This window comes from Tiliqua scincoides, chromosome 8 (assembly GCF_035046505.1).
Source record: "Tiliqua scincoides isolate rTilSci1 chromosome 8, rTilSci1.hap2, whole genome shotgun sequence".
Lineage (NCBI taxonomy): Eukaryota > Metazoa > Chordata > Lepidosauria > Squamata > Scincidae > Tiliqua > Tiliqua scincoides.
This window is the reverse complement of record NC_089828.1, coordinates 20,351,881-20,377,521: the sequence shown is the minus strand read 5'-3', so window position 1 is coordinate 20,377,521 and position 25,641 is coordinate 20,351,881. Positions and strand designations below refer to the sequence as shown.

Here is a 25,641-nt window from a genome sequence, read left to right as displayed (position 1 = left end):
GGCTAGTCATTGCAGCACAGGATTTTCTCATTGTTTCTTGAGCTGTCACAGGAACCAGCTGAAAAGTGTTGGTTTTGCTGTGATCAACAGGAGGATCATATGGGCAAAACACCAGCAAATTTCAAAGCCACCTCATTAGAAATGATGCAGGAATATAGCTATACTATTATACTGATCTGTTGCAGCTTTTCTGCTAGAAAAAAATATGAAGTTTTCCTTCTTAAAAGATTGACATGCTAAGTAAGTTATTTGCTGACTGGAAGCTGGCCAGATGCGTATTATAAAGGCTCACTGCCCCCAAAATTGTTATACTTTTTTCTACATTCCATTATCTTAGGGCAAGGGTAGGAAGAGTGTAGACTTTTGGGACCTACTTTTTTGTCTGCCAGAGTCATGGATTGTTCTAATGGTACCAGTGGTAACATGGGGAGGCGATTTTGTTACACAGTGGTAGTCTGGGAGGTGAGGCCAGTAGCAAAATGGCTGCAGGTACAATAACTTTGTTGTTTTTTATTTACACACACATGCTTCAGTGGCATACTCTGCTCAATATTCCATCCATTTTCTCTATGAAGCTGGGATGGGATTTGAACCAGGGTTCCTGGGAGTTGGGGAGAACATGAAAAAAGCCTTTCTTGAATTAGTTTGCAATGCAATTCATATGCCAATTCAGCCACTTCATTCAGCCAAGGCAGTTGTCAGCCTTTTATAGCCATAAAGTGCTACCACACAAGAGCAGGCTGGAGATGTAAATAAAGATGATGGTTCTCTCCCATAGCTTTGTTAGCCTTCATCTAATTACTTCTGTAGCTAATCAGACACTCTTTCCCCTGGATGGCTGATCTGATTTTTCCGTTCCTGAGAATCTAGCTAAAGCTCATGATTGTAACAACACTGACTTACACATCTGCTCTCCAACATTTTGGTGAAGAGATAACACTATCATGTGATGAAAAAAGTGGTTAGTATCTCTTCTTCACCATACTTCTTATAGACTTATGTACTCTTATGCCTTGCCTTGCCCCTAGTTTCTTCTCAGCTCTAGGAAATGAGCCAGATGATCCTCTTACTAGTACATGTCCTGTAGTAGGAACTAGCAACTGGTGATACCCGAGCTCATTCAGGCCCATTGAGGAGATCTGATGGGTCTCCTTGCTGTCAACCTTCTCTCCATTAATGGGCGGGGAGGAGACCTAAAAGTGCACACAAGGAAGAGAATTTTCTTCATCATGCAACTTCTTTCTCCCTTTGGTTTTACAAGCCGCTTACCAGGGTTTGTGATCTAGCGAGAGGGCCAGAGTGGTATCCAGACCTGGCAACTGGGGGATGGTGACTTGGGCTGCTAGCTCAAGTTGGTTGCCATTTGTTGGTACCAAATGCTGTAAAATTAGCCACCAGCATCCAATCTTGCGAGATGTCAGTCTGCATAATCTTTTCGTAACATGCTCCATCTAATGGAGTACCGGCATCTCTTTATCCTGTCTATTCTGTATGTCATCTCTCCATCAGCGAGTATTGTTCTGCTTTAAAGGAACCAGAACTTTGAAGATCTCTCCACCCTCACAGTATGTGGGCATATAGACCCAGCAGATGGCAGCACGTGTATTTAGTGATCTAAATTGTGAGTAAATAAGTACTGTAATTTACATTTCTCTTTAAAAAAAAAGTCTTAATGGGTATAAATCTGCAAATATAAAGTATAGGAATTTATGCAAATACTTGTAATGTGGCCCATTGGTGGCACAAAATTTGGCTCTATGTAGCACAGAAGTTCTGTTTAGTTGTAAATCAGTGTTTTAGGAGACAAGTGAGAATGTGCTTTCTTTTAAAAAATGAACTACTAATGGAGAGGTTGATTAAAGTTATTGATTTAAATAAAGTCTTGACGGTGTAATTTGTCTTGATTTTAAATCACTCAACCGTGTACGTCTGGATGCATGAATTCTCCCTAAGCTGGAATTTGAGTGAAAGATCAAGCCAGCAGATAATTGTTTCTCTGCTGTGTCTTTCCTGATCATAAAAGGAGGCCCTTGTCCCAGTGAGAACTCTTCTACATGGATTTCATTCAGTGTGATGATGTACTCTGCTTTGTACCATCTTTTTCACTTTTCCATGTTTGTACTTGGGTATCCACTTGATGTGATTGACCCTTGGAATTTTGAGATCTTGATCCTGCTGCAAGTGGCCAAGTTCCTAGACTATAGGAAGCAACCTTATCCCAAGTCAGACTGTTGGTTCATCTTTGCTCAGTATTATCTGCACTGATTAGAAGTGACTCATGAGGGTCTTTCCAGCCCACTTGGACGTATAACAGATTAAACCTGGCACCTTCCATAAGCAAAGCAGGTATTCTGCCTTTGAACTCCAACCCCATCCTCTCTACAGTCTCATCCTAGAAGAATCTGTTAATTGTGCAGTGAGCAATTAAACTGTACTCAGTCACTTGAGCTCTGTTTCAGGTTTTCAGAGCATATTCAGTGACTGCAAAAGGAGGGGGGAAGGTGGGCAGGCCGGCTTCACCCCTTAACATGCATGAGCAGACCTCATGACTATAAGTTGGAGCAGAGGCTGCAGCTATGGTGTTGTGCCCTCCACTATGCTCACTGAAGCCCTCTGAAGGTTTTTTTTTAAAGGCTTTTGTCTTGTTCTTTAAAATTAAGGAAGACCCAGGGAGCATGTTTCACAGAGATGATGCATGACAGAAATGTTCCTACCCCTGGTACTCAAATGTAGATTTTAAATACTGCTGCTGTATATTGTCCCTTTTAACCCTGCTCTGTACCGGGGACATGCCCAGCTGAGAGTATAGTCCTGGTCTTCTCTCACGTATTTGGTTAAAGGCTGCTGAGGTCAGTTTCAATCTCTGTGTGTGATAATTGAGAGTACTGCAATAAATTTAAGAAATCAGCTGGCACGTATCATTGTTTGCGTAATCATGGTATAAGCATAACTTGAGTTGTAAAAACCTGCTTCTTCAGTTTAAAATGTGTTTTAAGGTAATTATAAATGCATTATAAAATTTACATAAATTATCACTCTCTAAATATGTCTGTCATATGATAGTGACAAATGCTTTGTCTTGAGTAGCAGTTATAGAAACAAAGCAACTATTCATAAACTCAATTATTTATTAATTTTTACCCCTATAAACCATTTTTAATAAAATAGCTTCCTTGTGCAAACTCCCTTGTAACTTCATGTCAAAATCATCATTTTGGGCTTTCTGAAATAGTACTTTTTAAATGTTTTTTTTTTAATTTTATGATCTTGTAGATTTATTTTACAAGCAATCAGTGATTGTTAATAGAATTATGAATTTGATAAAACTTTTTACGCTTTTTCCAGAGTTTGTAGTACTGAATGCTGCCTTTGTTATGTATGAAAAACGTTGGAGTACTAAATGGTCTTGTTTTAATTGATGAATAAATGTTACTGTGGTAGCATCTGCAGGTTGCGCTCACTGGGACAGGCCTTGTATGCTGCTTGAGCTCTCCTCTTTTCCTCAATGACTGGTGTCAACTCCTCAGAGTGGGCTTCAAACCAGTGTGCTGTCTTGTTGGTCTTCTTGCCAAATATGGACAAGGCGTTGTTGTAAACGGCATTCTTGAAATGTTCCCATCTGTTGGATGCGTTTGCATCGACCGGGCCTGGAAGAGATTCCTCAAGCACTCGTGCAAATTCCTCCACTTTTCTCTGATCCCGGGTCTTGCTGGTATCAATGCGAGGTCTTCCTTCCTTTTTCGTGTGGTACAGTCGCTTTGTTTGCAGTTTCACTCTGCTGCACACCAGGGAGTGGTCAGTGTCGCAGGCAGCACCCTGATGCTGGGAAGGCTGGAGTATCTGGTGAGAATCAGGTCTAGCTGGCAGAATCAGGTCAAAATGTCTGCGTGACTTCCTCTTTGCCGACAATGCAGCTGTCACTACCCACTCTGCCAAAGATCTCCAGCAGCTCATGGATCGTTTTAGCAAGGCCTGCCAAGATTTTGGACTGATGATCAGCCTGAAGAAAACACAGGTCATGGTTCAGGATGTGGACTCACCTCCCTGCATTACAATCTCTGCACATGAACTGGAGGTTGTCCATGACTTTGTGTACCTTGGCTCAACGATCTCCGACACTCTTTCTCTCGATACCGAGCTAAACAAACGCATCGGTAATGCAGCTACCACGTTTTCCAGACACACAAAGAGAGTCTGGTCCAACAAGAAGCTGACGGAACATACCAAGATCCAGGTCTACAGAGCTTGCGTCCTGAGTACACTTCTGTACTGCAGCGAATCATGGACTCTTCACTCACAACAGGAGAGGAAACTGAACGCTTTCCACATGCGCTGCCTCCAATGCATTCTCGGCATCACCTGGCAGGACAAAGTTCCAAACAACACAGTCCTGGAACGTGCTGGAATCCCTAGCATGTATGCATTGCTGAAACAGAGACGCCTGTGTTGGCTCGGTCATGTCGTGAGACTGGATGATGGCCGGATCCCAAAGGATCTCCTCTATGGAGAACTCGTGCAAGGAAAGCGCCCTATAGGTAGACCACAGCTGCGATACAAGGACATCTGCAAGAGGGATCTGAAGGCCTTAGGAGTGGACCTCAACAAGTGGGAAACCCTGGCCTCTGAGCGGCCCGCTTGGAGGCAGGCTGTGCAGCATGGCCTTTCCCAGTTTGAAGAGACACTTGGCCAACAGTCTGAGGCAAAGAGGCAAAGAAGGAAGGCCCATAGCCAGGGAGACAGACCAGGGACAGACTCACTTGCTCCCAGTGTGGAAGGGATTGTCACTCCCGAATTGGCCTTTTCAGCCACACTAGACACTGTTCCAGAACCACCTTTCAGAGCGTGATGCCATAGTCTTTCGAGACTGAAGGTTGCCAACTAGGTAGCATCATTTTTTAAAGAATAGCATCCGTTCCAATTTTTCAGGGACAGTTCCTATTTTTTATGACCTGTCCAGGGCTAGCCCACAATAAGATCAGCAGAGCTGTTTGCCTCAGGCAGAGGAAGCTCACTGGCTTTGCTGGTACTTTTGCTTTCAGAATTCAAAAGGACAAAGGAATGAGGAAAATTGAAGAAAATATTCTACAATGCTCTAACTTAGTGTTTCTCAAGTTTTGTTCTCCACCGTACTACTTCACATGATCCACCTACTCAAAGTACCACCTACTCAAAGTACCAACTGATATCGCCAGTTAACTTCTTAGTTGGGAGGCCACATGGGATGCAACAAACACCAGTAAGAGCGTGGATGGGAGGACTTTTTTGAGTGTAGAAAAGCAAGTTTTGAAGCTCTGCCCATGAAGCCGAGCCTCCTACTGATGTTCGTGTCGTGTTCCTGGTCTTACTCCTGGGCGACAGGTGTCCAGGGGTCCTGGGATTACCACCAAACACCACCTCAAGTACCGCTGGTGGTACCTGTACCACAGGTTGAGAAACAATGCTCTTAACTTGCTAGTCTCCTCCACATTTCCTCTTTCACTCCATTATCCTCTTCCTTTTCTAATCTAAGGAACAGGAGGACAAGCAGTGGTGGCTGGTGTGCCATCAAATAATGAGAGGAAGCAGATGGTTCTTCCACATCAGCCACTTGGCAGTCTTAGACTGGCACTGCCTAGTCATTGACTGGAGATATTCAGGCAGTCTTAAGGCTCTTCTCTTTAGTGTACAGTATATCTACCTGTACACTCAGAACAATATCTGGGACAGCGCCTGTTTTGTGTCCCACTACTGTCTGTGCTGGCAGGAGGGTATATGGGAGGGGGCTTTTTTGTTTATGAGGCCATAACTATGGAAAGGTGGGGAAGGGGAAGTGCTTCTTCACTGCTCACCTTCTGAAAGCAGTGATAATTTGATTGTTTCAGAGAAACTTTGGGGGAAAGTGATAAAAAGTATAACAATGTAATCATTGTTTCATAAATATTGTTGTTAGCTGCGTTTGAGTGAAAGGCAGAATTAAAAAAACCTCCCTTTGTTAATAAAACAAAGATGTAAATCTCTTATGCAAAAATATTTTATGGTAAATGTTTTGGGAAGATCAGTGAAACAACTTTGAGGCATGGAAATACTTATAGTATGGTTATAATGAAGTACAATAGTACGTTTCTTGGTGCAACTTGATGTGAAGTGTCTCCAGGATAAATTCATTATCTTATTCCTGCAAATATGCAGCTGAACACTATGGCAAAAGCAGCGTACTTGAGCACAGCAACTACAATATTGGCAGTCTACTTTTGACATTTGATATCCTCCAAGCTCCTGGTTGGACTTCTGTTTTTCACACATTAGATCTGCCCACTGTGATAATCCTCCACTTTGATCTGCACTTTGAAGGAGTGACAGTTAGCTGTGATGCAACGTGTTATTACTCTACTTTTATTTAGAAGGAGTGAAGTTTGAGATTAATCTGAGCTGCTGCAGCTGAAAGCTGAGAACTCTGAGAAAGCTCATTTATGAAGTTGCCTGATAAGTTGAGACGTATGGGGTGTTTTGAGCCGTTCCATGTTGTGTTACTGAACATGAGGCTCCTTTTGCCTCTCGGAGAAAGATGAATAACCGTGTGTGTTGAAGTCTTAAACATTCTGATAGAGATGTCTGTTACGTTGCAGATTAGATTAGGAAAGACGCTTGAGGAATGGAAGGCTGTTTTCATTCATAATTCCTGTCCAACAGACAAGAGTGTTTATCATCATAAAGTGTAGGGGGGTGGAATGTCACCTGATATTTAAAGATGGCCTGCCTTCTTTAAATATGTGAAGGTGTATATTTCAAAGAAGTAGCTTAATATCTCTCCCACTATTACTGCCCTGTAGCTGGTATTCAGGAGGCATACCTTTGCAGAATCTGAAAGTAGCTCATGGCCATCATGACTAGTAGCTATTGACAGAGCTGTCCTGCATTAATTTATCCAATCTCCTTTTAGAGCCTCCCAAGCCTAGTTGCCATTGCCACATCTTGTGGCAACATATTTCATAGTCTTGCAACACAATGCTATGGATACAAGAGCATACCGAGAAGATCCTCTGATGTTCTAGGTTGCCAGCTGCCTTTGGACAAAGTCCTGCAGTCTGTCTCCATGGCATCTTCTGTCCAACCTCTGAGAATATGTTAGTTGCCACTGGTACGGAGGTTTAGGCATTGGCCCTCTGGTGGGTGGAGGTGCTCAGCTAGTACCCAACCTGACTAGTGGCCTTATGTCACCCCTGCTCACGTAACTCAGTTGCCATGCAGGCTTGGATGGGAAAATACATTCCGTAATTATTAAACAGGTTTAATGGTTTATCATTTTGTTCCTTTTTTTAATGCAGAACCTAAAGTTTAGTGGAAATTCACTACTGCTGTGTTTAAACATCACTTCCCCATCTTTTACAGGAACACCTGTCCTTAAAGAAGTACATTGTAGATATTGTCATAGAGAGCTCGGCCCCAACAGAGCCCTTAAAAGATGGTGAGGAGAGACAGAAAACAAAAAAGAAGGCCAAAAAACTAAAGGCACGGATGAACTCAAGGTATTTGATTTTTTTTTCTTCATCTAATTTCACAATAAACCTTGTTTTTCTTTTGTCCTTCAAAAAAAATTGCTTTGAAAATCTAAAAGGAAAAAAAACTTTAAAGTTATTTGCTTCAGGAACATCTTGAAAATAACACTGATGAGCTTAATTTATGGCCACTTTCTCTGATTGAGGAAGAAAACTGAATATCGATCTGAAGCCCTGGCTTTCACCTGTTAAGAGCTTTCCTCGTAATTGGATGCCAGAGCCCTGCCAAAACTGTAGCCTCTTCTAGCATACAATAGTATGTTTAAGTATGTGTAAACCATGCCTATTTTTCTTCCAAGCTATTGATTTTTAAAATGAAGTATCAAAGAAAATCAATAGTAATCAACAAATAGAAGCCAGTGAGCTGCAGTGTCAAATCCCCAGGCTGGGTTTAATCAATTATGTTGCCTGCCACAACAAGGGAAAGTTAGAAATATCTTAAAATGGAAAGTGAGTTGTCAGACCTGTAGTTTGTCATTGGCCTAAAATGTGACATCCGCGGATCAGAATAAAATGAGGGGCATCATTCGATCATGAGCTGCCGGGCCTGTCTCGGAGCTGAAATTTCCCTGTCGGAGGTTATCTCCACTTCCATATAATCTGTCATTGATAACTGTTGTTCTTTAAATGGCTTCCTATTTAAAGGATTCCGTTCACTTAGTTGAAATCCATTATAGGTAATGAAATATTGTTACTGTTATTTTTAATTGTCAAAGGGACATGTGTGAATCAATTCAGTAGTTGCTTCCTTATATTGGTATTATTGAGATATTGGTTTTCATCGCAATATGATAAAACTGCTATGTTTCATTTACACAGCAAACATTTATCAGAGTGTGTTTCTTTCTCACTTAATTTGCATTCATGTGTATTTTGTATGCTTTTGCTGTTTCTTCAGCAGCCACTATCCTGCATATACTCATATTTTAGTGGGTGGTCCTGTGTGAGTTGTGGGTAAATAAATTAGTGAATTTGCAATTATTTGCTTTTGCAGATATGGTAATAAATGTGGCATAATTGATGTGTTGGCATTCAGTGGGACTTTTGTATTTGTATTGGCAACCTTCAGTCTCGAAAGACTATGGTATTGCGCTCTGAAAGGTGGTTCTGGAACAGCGTCTAGTGTGGCTGAAAAGGCCAATCCGGGAGTGACAATCCCTTCCACACCGGGAGCAAGTGCAGTCTGTCCCTGGTCTGTCTCCCTGGCTATGGGCCTTCCTTCTTTGCCTCTTAGCCTCAGACTGTTGGCAAAGTGTCTCTTCAAACTGGGAAAGGCCATGCTGCACAGCCTGCCTCCAAGCGGGCTGCTCAGAGGCCAGGGTTTCCCACTTGTTGAGGTCCATCCCTAAGGCCTTCAGATCCCTCTTGCAGATGTCCTTGTATCGCAGCTGTGGTCTGCCTGTAGGGCGCTTTCCTTGCACGAGTTCTCCATAGAGGAGATCCTTTGGGATCCGGCCATCATCCATTCTCACGACATGACCAAGCCAACGCAGGCGTCTCTGTTTCAGCAGTGAATACGTGCTAGGGATTCCAGCACGTTCCAGGACTGTGTTGTTTGGAACTTTGTGGGACTTTTGGTAATTGGTGTATTGACATTCAGTAGTGCCAAGGAAAGAGATTCAAGGTATGGTGTAAACAGTAGATGTCATCATTCTGGATCCACTAGTACTGATCTAACTCATTTGTACTATATAATGCCTGATGATGCAAATTTTTACTGTTTGAGAGATCCATTATTCTCTGTAATGTAGTATTGTTAGTATCTGTTGCCCAAACTGAGAAACTACAGTATATCCTCTTTATTTTTAGTTTCAGTGACTATTTGAAGTAATTGGTTTTGGTTGATAAATTTTGCACAGAATATGTAGTTGATATGACGTCTTACTGTGCCCATTTAACTGGAGAATACAGGCGGGTGTCGCTTAACAGCCTTCCACTTTATGTTGGATCGCATATACGACGGTGGTCAAAGCACAACCAAGAGGCTCTTAATGAGGCAGTCAGGTCTCTCATGGCATACTGCAGAGTGTCTACTACGCAACAAAGAGGCTCTTAATGCAAAGAAGAGGCCATCGATCTCCAGTAGCCTGTGCAGCCAGCAACTGTCTGGCAGGAAGTGTCTGTTTACACAAGAAAGGCACTAGATTGAGTTGAATGATCCCTTAATGACCTAATCGCATAACAACGGGTAGGAGAACATATCCCCATTGTTATGCGGCTCATACCTATATATGCAAGAACAGTTAGCAAGGTTTGTTCTGGACAGACTGTGCGGTGCATTTTTTACTTGAAAGAAAGCCCCACCAAGTTTAATGGGACTTCTTCTCAAGTAATCATGCTTAGGATTGCTGGCTTAAAGACTCTGACCTTGTTCCCTGGCTCTGCAGGGCTTTAAAAGGCATCTTAGAAATCACCTCTTCCCATTTGAACCCTGAGAATTTTGATTTGAGACCCTTCTCATTGTTCTTCTGCCAATGGAGTTGTAGCTGATGAGGTCAAGGTTGAAGGCCTTTTTGGTAGCAGCACTCAGATTATGAAATAGCCTCCCAAGAGAGGTGTGTCTAGCCCCTTCATTGCTCACTTTTGTGCTTTAAAAATAGTAGTATTCAAGTGGGTTTTTTTTTTAGCTAGGACCCTTGGATGGGTGTACTCTTATTGTTGTTAATGGTTGTATATTTATTGCTCCTATGGTTTTTTTAGACAGGATTGTGTTTCTTACTGTAGTTTAGGTAATTATGTTATGTTACTCTACTGTTTTAAACTCTGTTGTCTTGAGTACATATGTACAGAGAGGTGGGATATAAATCATGAAATGAATAAATTAGAGCTTATTTTATATTCAGAACATTTTATTTGTGTTCATCTTCCTCTACTGGTAGAACAATTTCACTTGACACTTTTGTAAGCAATGCTAAATATTACAGATATTAAAGAAGAGGTGGCTCAGACTCCATTAATAAATAATAAACAAAGTACTAAAATGGGAGACCGCCTAGGAATACCGGGTGCTGTAGGCTTATACCATAGTCTTTCGAGACTGAAGGTTGCCAACCAGGCTCTTGTTTCAGTATGAAAATATGTTGGATCAAGAAAAGATTGGAGATATCTACTTTTAGTCACTTACAAACTTGGTTATGTTTCAGATTTAAAGAAATTAATGGGGGGGGCGGCAAACAAAAGGTTGAAGAGCAAGGACTGCTCTTGCAGCCCACTTCTAACTAGGGTCTGCTGCCACGCTCTGTCGTAAAAGTGCTATGAAGCACTTTGCAACAGTGCAAGGCCCAGGCACGCCAGTGGTTGTTGGGAGGCCTGCCGGAGCAGGTGCCAGCACCCACCATATCCAAACCCCCTTCCTGGGCTTGATCCACCTGGGCAGATTAACATGGACTTGCCCCTAGTGTTATTGCTGGTGCAGGTCCAAGTTGACCCATTGCGGTTGCTGGTGCTTACCAGCAACAAATGTCCCCTTACCCCAAGGCAGCCATTTTCAGCCAGTGTGCCCTGGCACACTGGTGTGCCACAAATGGTCCCCAGGTATGCTGCGGGAGTTTGGGGGAAGGTCATTTATTAGTAGGTCCATTGGGGGATGTGAGTCCCCCACCAACAGCATGGTGTGCCTTTTCACCCGTCAAAAAACTGATGGTGTGCCTTGATCATTTTAGTGCCCTGTCAGTGTGCCGTGAAACGTAAAAGGTTGTAAACCACTGTTCTAAGGAGACCACCAGCAGCCAAAAATTCCCTGTGGGATGCAGTGTAGTCCAATGCCAGTGCCATTGTGTCACCGCATGGGGAAGTGTGTTAGATTGGTCTGCCCGTCCATCTGAGTTTGGAGGTAGCTAATCTATATCATTCTGTTCTGCACACTTAAATTATAAGGTATTTCTTTATAGAAAACCTGCAGAGCCTACTCCCATAATGGTGCAATGATAAAATATCCAAATGGAGGGCAAGCAAGTAAATGCACTCAGGTGGGATCTTATTGCATTTTAAAATGTTATCTCTTAAATCAAAATCAGCATATGAAACCACCCATAATGGCAGAGGTGAATTAAGGGACAAACTGTGATCAATGAGATTATCTATTTTCTTAAGAAGTTTTCTTGGTCTTATTAATAATATTTATAACCCCAAGCCATTAAGCAGGTGCTGTTAGAAATGATATGTAGCAAAATAAGTTATTCCATATTAGCTTGTATGTTATGCTATCAAAATAATTCTAGGGCAGATTGATGAGAGTTCAGGTCAAAATCGAAGCAAATATTATTATTATTATTATTATTATTAAACAGTATTTATATACCGCTTTTCAACTAAAGTTCACAAAGCGGTTTACAGAGAAAAAAATCAAATAAGTAATGGCTCCCTGACCCAAAAGGGCTCACAATCTAAAAAGATGCAAAAGAACACCAGCAGACAGCCACTAGAAAAGACGCTGCTGGGGTGAGGTGGGCTAGTTACTCTCCCCCTGCTAAGAAGAATGGCATTAATGAAGTCCTTGGTTTCATTTGCTAGTCATTAACTACTTCACACTGCATGTTAAAATTTTTGTTGTCCAAAAATTGTGATGGCTGTTTCATTGCAAACATTGTTTTGTCTTTCTGAGCTATGTTTAGTTTGTATCACTTTTGCCAGTACTTAGATTTATTGATTTTTCACATTTTTATTCTGCCCTTCACCAAGGAGCTCAGAGTGGTGTACATGGCTTCTTTCCTTATTTTGTCTTCACAACAACCTTATGAGGTAGGTTAGGCTGGAAGAATTGTGATTGGCCCAAGGTCTCCCAGGGAGCTTCATGGCTGATTGGGGATTTGAACCTGGATCTTCCAACACCAGAACCACTGCACCATCCTGGTTCTTAGATTTAGCATTTTGCTCTCAAATAACTGATTTTGATACACCTATGGGTCTAATAAGCATTCTATGAAACATCCTCAACCAATTAGTTGATGAAGTGCATCTGAAAGTAGTGGTGAACTGCTAACAGCACCTAAGAGGACAATTGCTCATTCCTGTGGAAGAAAGTCTTATCTCCTCCAGTATCATAATTTTTTTAAGGAAATGGGACATGGTCATTATGCAAAGATTACATATTCTATGGTGTTGTAGGCAGGACAGTAAATAATGTTATCCAGATATGGGTAATGTGTGAAATGTTCCAGAATGATAAATGTAACAATGGTTCTAGACCTTGTCCACTTTTGTCACTGGTTTGAACATTATATGTTCTTTATTCCCTTCCTCAATTATTGTTGTTAATCTTGTACACTGTTAATTTTTATATGTATACGATCATACAATTATGTTCATTTTCTTCTGTATGGTTTTTATTTGGATGTCTGCTTTTAGTATGATGATTCTGTGATTTATATTACAATTCTATAGAGACTGAACATGGGAGTAAGTCCCACAGAATATAACAAGGTTCTGACTAGACACATAGGATTGCAGTGTTAAGTTGTTTTATTGGAGAAGTGTAGTAGAATTTCTAACTGTTCTCACCTTTTTGAGTATAATATGAATGGAAGGAAAATGCCTTTGGAAACAGTCATCCAAAATAAGAATCTTCCTAGACAAATCAAGTTCACTTGCAGAAACTAGATTTAAATTACTTATTGTGGGATGGGAAAATTTGTGCTCAGTAAGTTACTTGTACAGAGCATCCTGGGTTAGCCAAAGAAAGGTAAAATTGCTTACCATCTATCCAGCCAAAGGAAAACTCTGAACTAAACAAGGAAGGTAATTAAGGGGCAAAGATAGCCCAGGGCATACATTTGGTGAAGATAAATATTTGCAGAAGGTACAAAAGCTACTTCTCACTGACTTTGTGCAGACTTGAAAATCATCTTCCTTGCTTGTCACTCTAATCATGTCATGTCTCTCTCTCTCTCTCTGAATCCTTCCTTTCTCCTGTTAGATAAAGGTCAAGCTTTTTATCCTTGTCTTAAAAGCTTTTCATATTTCTAACTCTCCCTACTTACCCACCCATGTCTGTCTGGGTGCACGCAATCTGCTTATAGAATCTAACAGGTTTCAGGAACTACAAGAAACAAAGAAATAAATAAGAAGTGCAATTACATGATCTTCACAACATCAAAGGAGGAGGCCTTCAGTGCACACTGATTGCTATGAATTTATGCATTTTAAAGTCTGCGCTTTGTATCAGGCGGGTTGTGTGACGATCTTACTGTACTGACAGAAAGTACTGTCATGCACAATTTTGGTTCTGAAATGTTGTTCTTTGGCTTTTGCAATAGCATAAATTGTCCAAGAGCAAAAAAAGGAAGTAAAGAATGGTGCATAATGCTGCTACTGGCTTATCCGCATTTAAACAATTGGGAGTAGGACAGTGTTTCTCAAACTGTGGGTCGCGACCCACTTGGTGGGTTGCGACCCGATGTCTGGTGGGTCGCAAAGAGCAGTGCACTGCCATCTTGGAAGTTGGTGGAGGCATCCCACAAGGAGCAGTGGCGCTGCTGCTGCCTGCAAATGGGTACTGAGCGGTTTGCAGGTGGAGGGAGTGAGAGCAGCAGAGGTGGGGTGATGGCCGCCTCAAGGTGCCAGGAGCCTTAAGAGGGAAGGCTCCGGAGTGGTGTGGGGGGGGAGAGCGGCCGGCAGGCGGGGGAGAGAGAGGGATGGAAGGAGGGAGGAGGAGGAAGTAGGGGGCCACCCCCCCAAGCGCCAGCAGCTGCCGCCGCCGCCTGGAAGGGAGACTCTGGAGCGGCTTGTGGGGAGGGGGGTGAGCGGCAGGCAGGCAGGGAGAGGGAGGAAGGTAGGGAGGAGGAGGAGGAAGGGGGCTGCTCCCCCCAAGCACCAGCAGCCGCTGCTGCCTGGAACCAGAGGCTCCAGAGCAGCTTGTGGGGAGGGGGGTGAGTGGCAGGCAGGCAGGGAGGGAGGAGGCGGAGGAGGAGGAAGGGAGCTGCCTCCCCAAGCGCCAGCAGCCGCCGCCTGGAACGGAGTGGCTTGCAGGCAGGCGAGCAAGAGGATGGGAGAGTGGCAGAGGCAGGGGGCCGCTGACCCAAAGTGCCAGGACGCTTCTGAGAGAAGAAGGCTCCGAATCGGTTTGAGGGGGGAAGTCGGGGGGGAGAAGCAGGAGAAGCAGGGGAGCCGCCGCCTGAAGCGCCTGGAGCTGCCTGGCTGGGAGCTTGGATGAGTTTGGGGTTTGCCTCACTCATTGCTTCCCACCCCGCTCAGTAGCTGCTCTTTTGGGGGGGTGAGAATTTAGAAAGGGATGAGTTGGGCTACAGTCTATCCACTTTTTCCTGGGAGTAAGCCCCATTGACTAGAATGGGTGTACTTCTGAGTAGGCATGTCTAGGACTGGGTTCAATGAGAGACTGCCACTCTCAAAGGCTACAATCCTATCCACACTTTCCTGGGAGTAAGCCCCATTGACTATAAGGGGACTTACTTCTAAGTAGACATGCCTAGGCTTGGGCTCTCAGGCTAAAATCCTAACCACACTTTCCGGGGGGTAAGTCCCATTGACTAGAATGGATGTACTTCTGAGTAGACATGCCTAGGACTGGGTTCAATGAGAGACTGCCACTCTCAATGGCTACAATCCTATCTATGCTTTCCTGGGAGTAAGTCCCATTGACTATAAGGGGACTTATTTCTGAGTAGACATGCTTAGGATTTTGCTTTTGATCCATTATGGCAGCCACTTCCTGCTTGATGACATTACTTCTGGTGCTGGCATAACAAAGATGTCACTTCCTGCTTGATGATTTCACTTCTGACCATGACATCACTTCCAGGTCAATGACATCACTTCCGGTGGGTCCTGGACAGATTGTCATTTTAAAAAGTGGGTCCCATGCTGAAAAGCCTGAGAACCACTGGAGTAGGATATAGGAGGGTGCAGTCCTTCCATCTAGTTCAGTGTTCCTCAACATTTTTCCTCCACTATACCACTTCACATGTGCCACCTATTTGAAGTACCACCGGAAGTAACTGACAGTGTCATCATTGCCAGTTGCTCCTGGTTTGGAAGGCCAGATGCAATGTGACAAACCCCAGTAAGAGGCTCAGGGTGGACGGGAGGGCTTTTCGAACATGGGAAAGCATGCTTTTGAGCCTCCTACTGCTGTTTGTTGCGTTGCATTCCTGGTCTTGCTGCTGGGCAGCAAGTGTCCAGAGGTCCCCTGAGTACAAACAGACACCACCTCAAGCACCACTGGTGGTACCTGTACAACTGGTTGAGAAACATTGCTCTACTCTATACCTTCTCTTCTAAGCAGACTTGGGTGACCAGAAATCTGTGATGAAAAGAATAGCATCAGAGCTGCAGAATGAAGAGCATAAAACCCTTTTGGATTCATTCAAAGGGCCACAGTCAACCACTCAGTTTCCCACAACTAACCAGACACTTCCATTGACTGATTTATTATGCTGGTTGTTTTGCAGTTATCTTACTTTACTTGACTGATAATTATGCTTTATTGTAACTGTATTTTTATGTTTTTAACTTCTGTGTTATCTGCTTAGGTTGCCTTGACACCAAGGGGAAAGGTGGAATAAAAATGTTTTAAAAATACATAAATATTTAGGTAGCCCACAAACAGGGCATGAAGACAACAGCCTAGTTGCCTCGCAGCAACTGGAATCCAGCACTGCATCTAAACATGGCTTCCTGGCTAATAACTGTGGATTAAATCTACCATTCATAGATTTGACCAATCTCCTTCATAATAGCATGTATATAGAATGTGCAGAAGGCAGGATATCTTTTGAACATAGTAATGCTCTTAAACATTGATGCTTTGTGTCAGTGGTTGGGCTGGTGAATCATCATTTGGCCTGAGCCAGTTCAAGCTGAATTAAGCAGCGTCAAACAAACATCATTTCTGTCTCTGACATTTAACGTTTAGCCAGTGTAAGCTTGAATATTTTTAATTGTCTGAACAGGTTTGTGCTGCTGACTCCTACTTCTATTCCCCTAAAAGAAAACAGCCATTGGTAGATGACTTTCATGTTTGCATAAAAGAAGCTCTCACAAGTGATGCATACATTCCTTATACACTTATTCAGTCATGAAATGTTATGAGACCTCAGCATGTGATCCACTTTTTAAAAAAGTGTCTTTCTATTGATCATGACAGAATTGGCATCCTTGTTGACAATGTTTTAATAGTAAATGTTTTTCTTTTCTTCAGGTGTAATGTTTCACCATGTACTTATTAAAGTAGATGTGAAAGTCTGTGCTAAGTTTCAGTAACTGGTGGTGTTGACAAGACAAAATTGCCTTAAAATCTCATTTTCTAAAACATCTAAAACTTTTGCATCTCTATTCCTATGAAATAAATTGAAGGCTAACATTATTCAAGGCTGCAATGTAGAATGAGACTTGTTGAAGCTAATAATGAATATTTTAATATTTGCTTTTTCTCCTTAGGGCCAAGGAATATGAAAGTGTACTAGAAGCAAAAAACTCTTCCTGTGACTCCCCTTACAAAGCAAAGTAAGCATTTGACATCTGACATTGACATCTGACATTGACATGATGCCTTAAGTTCCACATCTAATACATAGGAAAAATTGTGTTCCTGGAATATGTAAAAAGCTGATGTAGCAATTGACCTTCCTATATACTCAGTATTCTTCTTTCAGTTTAGTTTCCTGCCACAGAACATCAGTTGTACTACTGCTTTTGAGGTTAAGTGTGAAATCTCTTTTTTCCTTAGCTAAGAGAGAAGGTGGTGGTGATAATCAACACCCCTTCTGTCATGGGCTGACTGTTCATAAGGCTGACTGAGGCATTCACTTCTGGCAGCAGGTTCTTGGTGGTGCCTGCCTCCATCTGTCCCAACTGCCTTTGCTTCTTCTTCTCATCATCCTTCCGCATCCTGGATTCAGAAAATAAAAGGGTGGCAGTGTGAAGGAGAATGGTGGGTTAGAGCATTGGTGGTACTCCAGCCTACCATTTTTGTCTTCTCCAAGTTTCCACTCCTATTTGGGAACAGGAGAAGTTGCACTGGCATCCCAGGTTGGAAGTGGCAACATTTGGAACACAGCATGTGGTGCTGAGAGGTCTTGGACTGGCCCCAACTTGTGCTTTTCATGTGGGTCTCGGAATATGCTGTTGCCCCCTGTGCCCGCCCCCTCCTTCTGCTTCTCTCTCATAGCTAGATGTGGATAAAAGTCCCAAGATGGTTATGAAGCCAATCTGGTTTAATGCAGGAAGAAAAAAGGAATAAGGTAGCATTAGATGTAGTGTTTTCAATGGCCCTGGGGTAGCCTATATAATTGAAACCTAAGCATGCAGTGGATGGGGCAATGCCCCACGCAGTGGGCGTGGTGATGTACCATTGCCCCACTCCCACTGATTTTTTTGGCTATAACTTTTGATAGAATAGAGATATTTCAACGTGGTGTTTTTCATTGCATTCTGCATGAAAGTACGCATTGGCTGATATAAAACATGATGGTATTATTTGATAATAATAAGACGTAAAAAAAATTGGCAAGTAGTAGTGTCACCCCCCATGCACATCACCCAGTGCGGCCTGCACCCCTGCCCTTTAGTGATGCCACTGGCATGAACAATGTAGGCAGAGTCTGGCATGCTTCTGGAAAAGCAGATATCTCCTCAGACATTGGGGGGTGTAGGGCCAAGCCTGTCCAGCTAAAGTTTGGAAAACAGAGGGGTGACCACCACAGTGAAAAAACATACCCAGGCTGAGGTTTCCATAAACAATTCAACTGAAATGTAGGTTCCAAGATCTGTGAACGTCTGATTCTGTGAAGTATCAAATGTCTGTGATTTGGCAATTTGACGTCCATGTCATTTTCTAATAAAATATAGAAGCCAGTATTTTCTGCACAGGGCAGGGAGGGTAGGATTAGATGGCATACAGGACCACATACAACTTTGTGATTTAAGTAACATAGTGGAATTGTTTCAGGCTTGCTGTGGTGTCTACAGAAGCTAATGGTGTGAGGTCCCTAACTCAAAACCTTCAATTATGGGGCCAGTTTAATTCAGGTTACAATCTCAGTGGAAGGTGTGTTTTCCTTAGTGTCCCGAATCACTGCAATAGTTGAGAAACATTGTGGACTACTATGTGGTGGTAATTTGATCTAACCCAGGGGTGGCCAAACATTTTTTCAGGAGGGCCACATCATTTCTCTGACACTGTGTCAAGGACCAGGAAAAAAGAATTAATTTACATTTCAAATTTGAATAAATTTACATAAATGAATACATCTGAGACAGAACTTATAGGAATGAATTTTACTGAGCTTATTTATAATACACATGAGAACTGTAATTCAAGCATGTTTGCCACACACCTCTTGTACGGTGAAAATATGCAGACCAAGCCAGAAACACATGGCGACATAAGTTGCTCAGAGGCGGGGGGGGGGGGGGTGTTTAAAATACTGCCCAGGGAAAAGCAGAAAACACACACACAAAAAGCAGAAAAGAGACTATGAAATGCCTTGCTCTGACTTGGCCCGCAGCTCACATCTAGCAGTTGTGACTGGCAGTTGCTCCAACAGTCTCAGACGGGCCAGAGGCTTATTGGAAACTGGAGGCTCCCTGCAGGCCGGATTGGGGAACCCTGAGGGCCACAAATGGTCCCCAGGCAGGGTTTGCCAACCCCTGATCTAATCCATGAATAAATCCCTCCCTTTCATTAAAAAAAAATGTTTTCCTGTTTATGACTGAATTCAGAATAAAATAAAGCTCCTACACAGTCCCTCACTATCTGAAATTTGGCATGTGCTCTGATCTTCTTGCAATGGCAATGCGAATAGCAGTCTGAATGTGCTTTTAGAAAGAGGGAATAGGATTACTTTCTTTGAGTCAACAAACAGTTCGATTCAGAGTTCACCCTCATACGATGCCAAGAAATTAAGCAGTTCTGTAACAATTGAAGTAATCTAAGAAAAGGTAACTCTATATGCTCCACCAGGAAGGGAAATGGGGAATAAGATGCTTTTGTGATGCAGAAATGAAAGTCTGCATCTATAGGACTCTTAAAAAAAAAAATTATTCTATAAAGCCAAACACAGAGCTTCAGTTTGGCTTGACTATAGCAGGAGAAGCTGAAGGAATTCAACAGAGCCTACACTGTATCTGAGACTTGTTTTCATAGTCAAAGCTATTTTAAAATGTATCCTTCTAGCCAGAACACATTCATTTAGTGAGAGTTTATAATCCTGTACTAGGTTGATTTAAAAAAAAAAAAAAAGAGTTCTTGCTAATAGCAGGGATTTATGATGATAAAAAAATTAACCAGCTTTAAATTAGAACCATTTTACAAAACAAAATGCCTTGACTTCAGTCCAACTAAAGGTAATTATGACTGCAGGTGCAGTAATGTACACACAGTTACTAGTGAGTAAGCCCCATTGAACACATTGCAAATGAAATGAGGAGGTCTTAGAATCCAGGAAGGCAATCTGCACATAGAAACTCTGTCCCCTTGTGTTGGAGTATGTCTCATTTGTTGGGTGCTACTAAAATATAAAAACAATATTATCTCTCGCCAGTATCTTGTGGTGATTAATCTCTCAGGGAAATATTACTAGAATGTAATTTTTTCCCAATTCTCATCTTTTATGTGAAAGGCTTCTGCGATTAGTAAAAGACCTGCTAAAGCAGCTTCAAATTCAAGACAGCCAGAAGGTTTCTGTTCTGGATCGAATTTTAGGAGAGATTTCACGAATCCTGGAAAAAGAGGTAATATAACTCTTGTTACTCAACTCAGTAAACCTATAGAACATACTGCAGCCTGCATCATTTGGTTTCGGTTCCTTGGTTTTGGTTACTTAGCCCACACTCGTGCATGTACGTATAATACAAGTAGCTATACACTAAATCTCCTATTTAAGTACAGGATAGGTTTCAAGGGTCTGTACTTGATTCAAAATGTACTTGTTGAAACATCTACTACAGCATCTGCATCAGCACAGTCGTCCATAACTCAGATTTCTTTAACTTGGAGAGCCAGTGCAGTTGAAAAGCATTTGCATGTTGTAGCTTGACAGAGTATTAATAAACTTGTGGTTTCAATGTATCACATAAGTAAAAATATATAGTGAGAGTGATTGTGAGACACTGAGACTGTTTCAGGTCCCACTGATTGACTCAAGAGGGCCATAAACGATGTTTCCAGTCTGAACCGGTGTATCATACAGTGAGACTCTTGTGGGTTGTGCGAGGCTGGTGATCCACTCTACTGGCCTCTGCAGGCCTCAGAATGGCCCACTGAAGCCTTGCTTCCGGTTTCAGAAAGCCATTTCCAGTTTGCATCCAAAAACCAGGAGTTTTCTGAAGCTTCTGCAGGCCATTCTGAGGCCCACAGCTTCTGGTCTAGCAAGACCCAAAAGAGCCTCCCAACCCTCCTGGTAAATTCTTTCCACGTTGCAATCCACCACGGAGGACTAGATGGGTCGTGAGGCCAAGAAGATTGGGAACCACTGGGCTAGAGCACCGGAGACTTTATAGCTTCTTACTTTTCTCTCCTTCATGTGTTCTCTTCTATTCTGTTCTTTTTCTATGAGAATCCAGGAAGCAGCAGGAGGAAGAGTGGTGGAGGTTGGTGTGCCCCTGAGTAAGGGGCACACCAGGTCAGGTGCTGAGAGGTTTCAGGCCAGCCCTGCATGTCCTGAATATATGCATGGGTAGTCCTGTCTAAGGGAACAAAGATTCACTGTTGTGGTGCCCAAGCTCAGGAAGTCTTGCTTCTTGACTCCTAAATCACAGGATGATGGCATTCAGAGCAGAGCTTCACCTGTGGATGTTAGTTTTGGGAAGGGGGGAGTCATATTGGCTAAGGCACCCCCTAAAATACGTTTTCTCCATCTCATGTATTGTTCCCGCAGTCTGCGTTTCTCCTATTTCATTTACCATTGTGAAAATCCTTAACACTTTTAAACACGCAAATTGAAAACCATAGCATCTTGATTTGGGTCTTATGTAAATTGATTTCTCTGGTTATTGGTTAAAGATGAATTTAACTTGGGGGTTTTGAATAGGGACAGAGTAACCTAAGCTCCTTGTGGCTTATCAGCAGCTTTCGAGACATGTGTATACCATTACTACAAGTAAACAGAATTTAAACAGATAGACTTGACATGGGCATTTTTTCCCCCAATTACTGTTCCTGTTTTTAGAATGCAGCTAGTTCACTGCTTGAAGCTGGCAGTATGTCACACAGACCTTACTAAATAAGTTTGTATCTGCCAAAGTTTATAAGCTGGTGGAAGTTAGAAGGCAAAATATTCCCTGACCCATGTCGCCAAGTGTAATGTGGTATAATATCAGATTCTGGCAAACCCTCCGTTGGTTCAGGTTCATTGAAATCCAAATACCACAGGCAACGCAAGAAAAATAAATATGGGTTGTAGAAGTCAGTGCCTGAACATGGCAGATCTGAGCTGTCTGGTATCTATTCTGTATGTCTGCAGTGAGCTGGAATAGAACAACTGGAGTATTCTCCCAGGAAGGCTCTGTATGATGCATCTGCAGTGGAGATTTGCATGTGAGATGTGTGCTGAAATCTACAGGAGCGCTTCCTCTTCTTCCCCCCCCCCCATTCTTTTAGTACTAATTCTCGGGGTCCAATGTCAGTATAGGCTTGGCTCCCTCGTTATCAGTATTTAGAAACTGGGAGCTAGTCCTGGCTATGTGATCTCCAACCTCCTCTCCTTTTTGGATTAAATCCCCCCCCCATCTTAACTATACCTAAGGGAAATACTGGCTTCTTAACTGTGGTTAATGCTAATCAGTGTTCCAATGTAACCCAGAATCTCAAGCCCACTTCAAATCACTCTGTTCTTCCCAATTCACCCATGCCTCCACTTCTCTCCCTTTCCTATGTTCCCACCAGTCTCTAATTTTAGACTGCATGTTTCTGAGTGTAGGGACCTATCCCTTTATACTTTGTAAAACACCATGAACATTGGTGGCCCTGTATAAAGAACTAATAATCACAAAGGTTCCTCCAAAACACTGTTAGATCTTGACCCACATTAGCAAGCACTAACTAGAAAGGCCATTGGCTGACGGGGAAAGGTGGGAAAACTGGGATCTGCCCTCCGAGTTGAGACTTATGTGGCAACTCCCCCTTATCCTGCTCTTCTCCTCAACAAATGGGAGCAACCCTAGAGCCCCTTCCCAATTATGCATGGGCTTCTTTGGGATGTGCTTCCATTTGTAGATGGATCCCAGTGGCAAAGGCATTAGTAATGCAAATCTGTCTGTTGACTCCATTGCAGCTTCCTTGGCAAAGTGGTTGGCCAAGTCCCAAGTGGGTGGGAACATGCCCAACTTAGCCCAACTGTGACCTCAACCCTGCTGCTTCGATTAGTGGGCAGAGTGGAGTAAGAACATTTGGGGGGAAAAAATCATCACCATCATTAAATAAATAATTGAAAAGCTATCCTGTGCTTATATGGGAAGGGGAAAAATGTAAGGGCTGGTGGCACTTTTATTACTCCAAGGTTTACTGTGATAGCTCTGACCCTATAATGGGACCCAGTTTCCCTATAAATAAATTTAAATCTTACACAGAGGACAAACTGTTCATTCAGCCTCAGGGGAATGAGGAAAAGCAAACACATGTACAATATTACAAATATCGGTTCTTGGTCCATTTAAGGCAAGGGTGTGTATATATTTTAACAGGAAAGCATACATTTTTGTTGTTAGCCTTGATATCCATCAGCTAATAGAATAATAGGTATAACTCTTCTCAGGAACATAAACATGACCTTAAAATGTTTTTTTTCAAAAAACGTCTGTGGTTTTATCCAATGTGTATTTTTCTGTTATCGCAAGTGGGTATCTGCCTTGCAAAGGCAGAGCTGTAAGGAGTATGGATTGTGTTTCTGTCTATAGTCATACCATTGCTAATTGTGTCGTAATACAGTAACCTAAACAAATGTTATTGAATTTTGCTCACAAATTCACGAAGAGTCATTTCACTGCAGGAAATGTTGTGGAGCTTGTATGGACAACAAAATATAGCGATGTGCGTACTCACACACAAACATTGATAGTACCACAGAACTAATGCAAGCCTAATTAGACTGTGCTTTTAAGTGTAAAATTCAGATCACCCTTGTACGTCTGTTATGCACTCATCTGAATTTATAATCAAAAAGCTGAGCTGAATTAAAACTATATGACATCACTTAATTTTCCAAATTAAGTTGACAAAAAGTGCACCAGGCAGCCACTGGTGTCTCCAGGTAAGGGCGCAAGCCCAACAATGGGGCTATTCAAGGCTGCACCCGGCTGTTTTGCTGGTGCAAAGTTGAGAGGTCGCGTGTTGGGACTGGGAGGTCCGACGCAGGGTTCTGGATCTGGTGGAGTAGAGCTCTGCTGGTGCAGACCCCCTCCTGCCCCACTCTGTCCCCTGTCCCGCCTTCTCCTCACCCTCCCTTGCCCCAGAATGCCTCCCCCCAACTAACCTGTCTGCCACCTGGAGCTCATCCCTTGCTCCAGGAGGCATGCAGCGGGCTTCTGGCTGGTGCTGAGCTAGTGCCAGTGCTGACCTGGTGCTTAGTGTCGTGGGTGTGCCTTACAGCATGTTTGCAACACTCAGCGACGGTGTAGGTCTGGCGTGGAGAGCTCAGGATTGGGCCCTAAATCAGTTATCAGCTGCCTGGGCCACCAACATGGCCAGATAAGGGAACCAAATGCAGACCATTTCAGCAGGGATGTTCACATCCTTGCCCATTATCCTTCGTGGTTTGGGAAGACAGATGATGCAGAAATTTCAGTCCAGTGCCGCTGACTGGTAAAGCCTCCAGATCTGCTGCCTTGAAATGCCCTATTTGGACATTGTGGATGGGCACCATCCACAGTTATATGACATCCAGGAGTGTTCCAGCAAGCTCTGTCCCCTGATCAGTGTTTGTCTGATCATTGTCTGAAGGTGAACACTGTGCTTGAGAACTGTGCCGGGGATGACAACTATGGAACAGATCAGGAATGGGAATGTCCAGAGTACTCCCAAGCATACTGTAAGCATGAATCATTCTCCTTTTGTCCACATTTCCTCTTCCACTCTGTTCCCCTTTTCCTTCCCAAATCCGAATAGAGTGTATGTGTGTGTGTGTGTGTGTGAGAGAGAGAGAGAGAGAGAGAGAGCGTGCGCGCTGCCAGGTGAGGGGAAGCAGCATTGAGTGCACCACCTCAGGCATTGTGGGTTCATGGACTGTTGGATTAGTGTGGTTAATGAATTGGCAACTGCTGATCAAGTCTGTATGCTAAAGATATTAGAAGACTTTTTGTACTTACCGGCACTGCAGACTCTCTTAACTGTTGGCACAACTGAAGATGCACCCGTGATAAATGGCTGATACTTCCTTACAAATGAAGTTAAGAAACTACTTTACTTCTTTTTTAAATGTTATTTTTCTTGCATTTCCTGACATTGCCAAAACCACCCACTTTAGTGTAACAAGAAAAGGAAATAAACTGTCAGTGATACAAATGGAGCAAAAAGAGAAAATGACATGGCTCTTCCTTTTGTAGTACCTGAAAAAGCAGGATCTGAGGAACTATAAGTTACCAAGAATTATCTTCAGCCTTGCTGGAAAATGGTTTGTGTGTGCAATTACCTTACCACTGTATACACAGAGATGGTATTTAAGTTGCATATCTGCAACCATATTGCATTGGCTTGTAAAAATCAGTACTTGTAAAAATCAGAAAAGTGATAATAGTTAATTAATGGTTGTGTTACTATACAATGCAGTATACAGAAACTGGGTTTATTTCAGAGCCAAAAGTGTAATTGTATCCCATGGGAAAAGGAACAGCAGGGCAGCATCTTGGATGCTCTAGCCCCACCACTCTTCTCTCCTCCATACCTCCTCTTCTGCTCAGGCCTTGTCTTTCCAATCAAGGGAATGGGAGGAGGAGCAGTGGAGACGAGTGAACACTCCCAGCCAACCTGCTGCCTGAGATGATCACCTTGATCAGCCTCATGGATGGGCTTACCTCGGCTACAGCTCTTCACTTATTTTATATTGCTTTTACAAACCACAAGTGTATTTATCAATATTTCCAAATTATTATCATTGTCCTTTAGGAATTTTTTAAAAAATGGTCTAAAATTGTTTTGGCATTTCCACATGGATTTTTA

General features: G+C 42.7%; 1 protein-coding gene across 2 annotated transcripts in view; it reads left to right on the top strand.

Annotated features, from left to right (window-relative positions):
• SCAPER (S-phase cyclin A associated protein in the ER) overlaps window positions 1-25,641 on the top strand; it is a 183,024-nt gene that overhangs the window by 61,605 nt on the left and 95,778 nt on the right. For both annotated transcript variants that reach the window (XM_066635063.1, XM_066635064.1), the window contains 3 exons: window positions 7,369-7,505; window positions 16,929-16,994; window positions 20,111-20,222. In XM_066635063.1, the coding sequence (XP_066491160.1) occupies window positions 7,369-7,505; window positions 16,929-16,994; window positions 20,111-20,222 (315 nt within the window). The remainder of the gene's footprint in view (window positions 1-7,368; window positions 7,506-16,928; window positions 16,995-20,110; window positions 20,223-25,641) is intronic.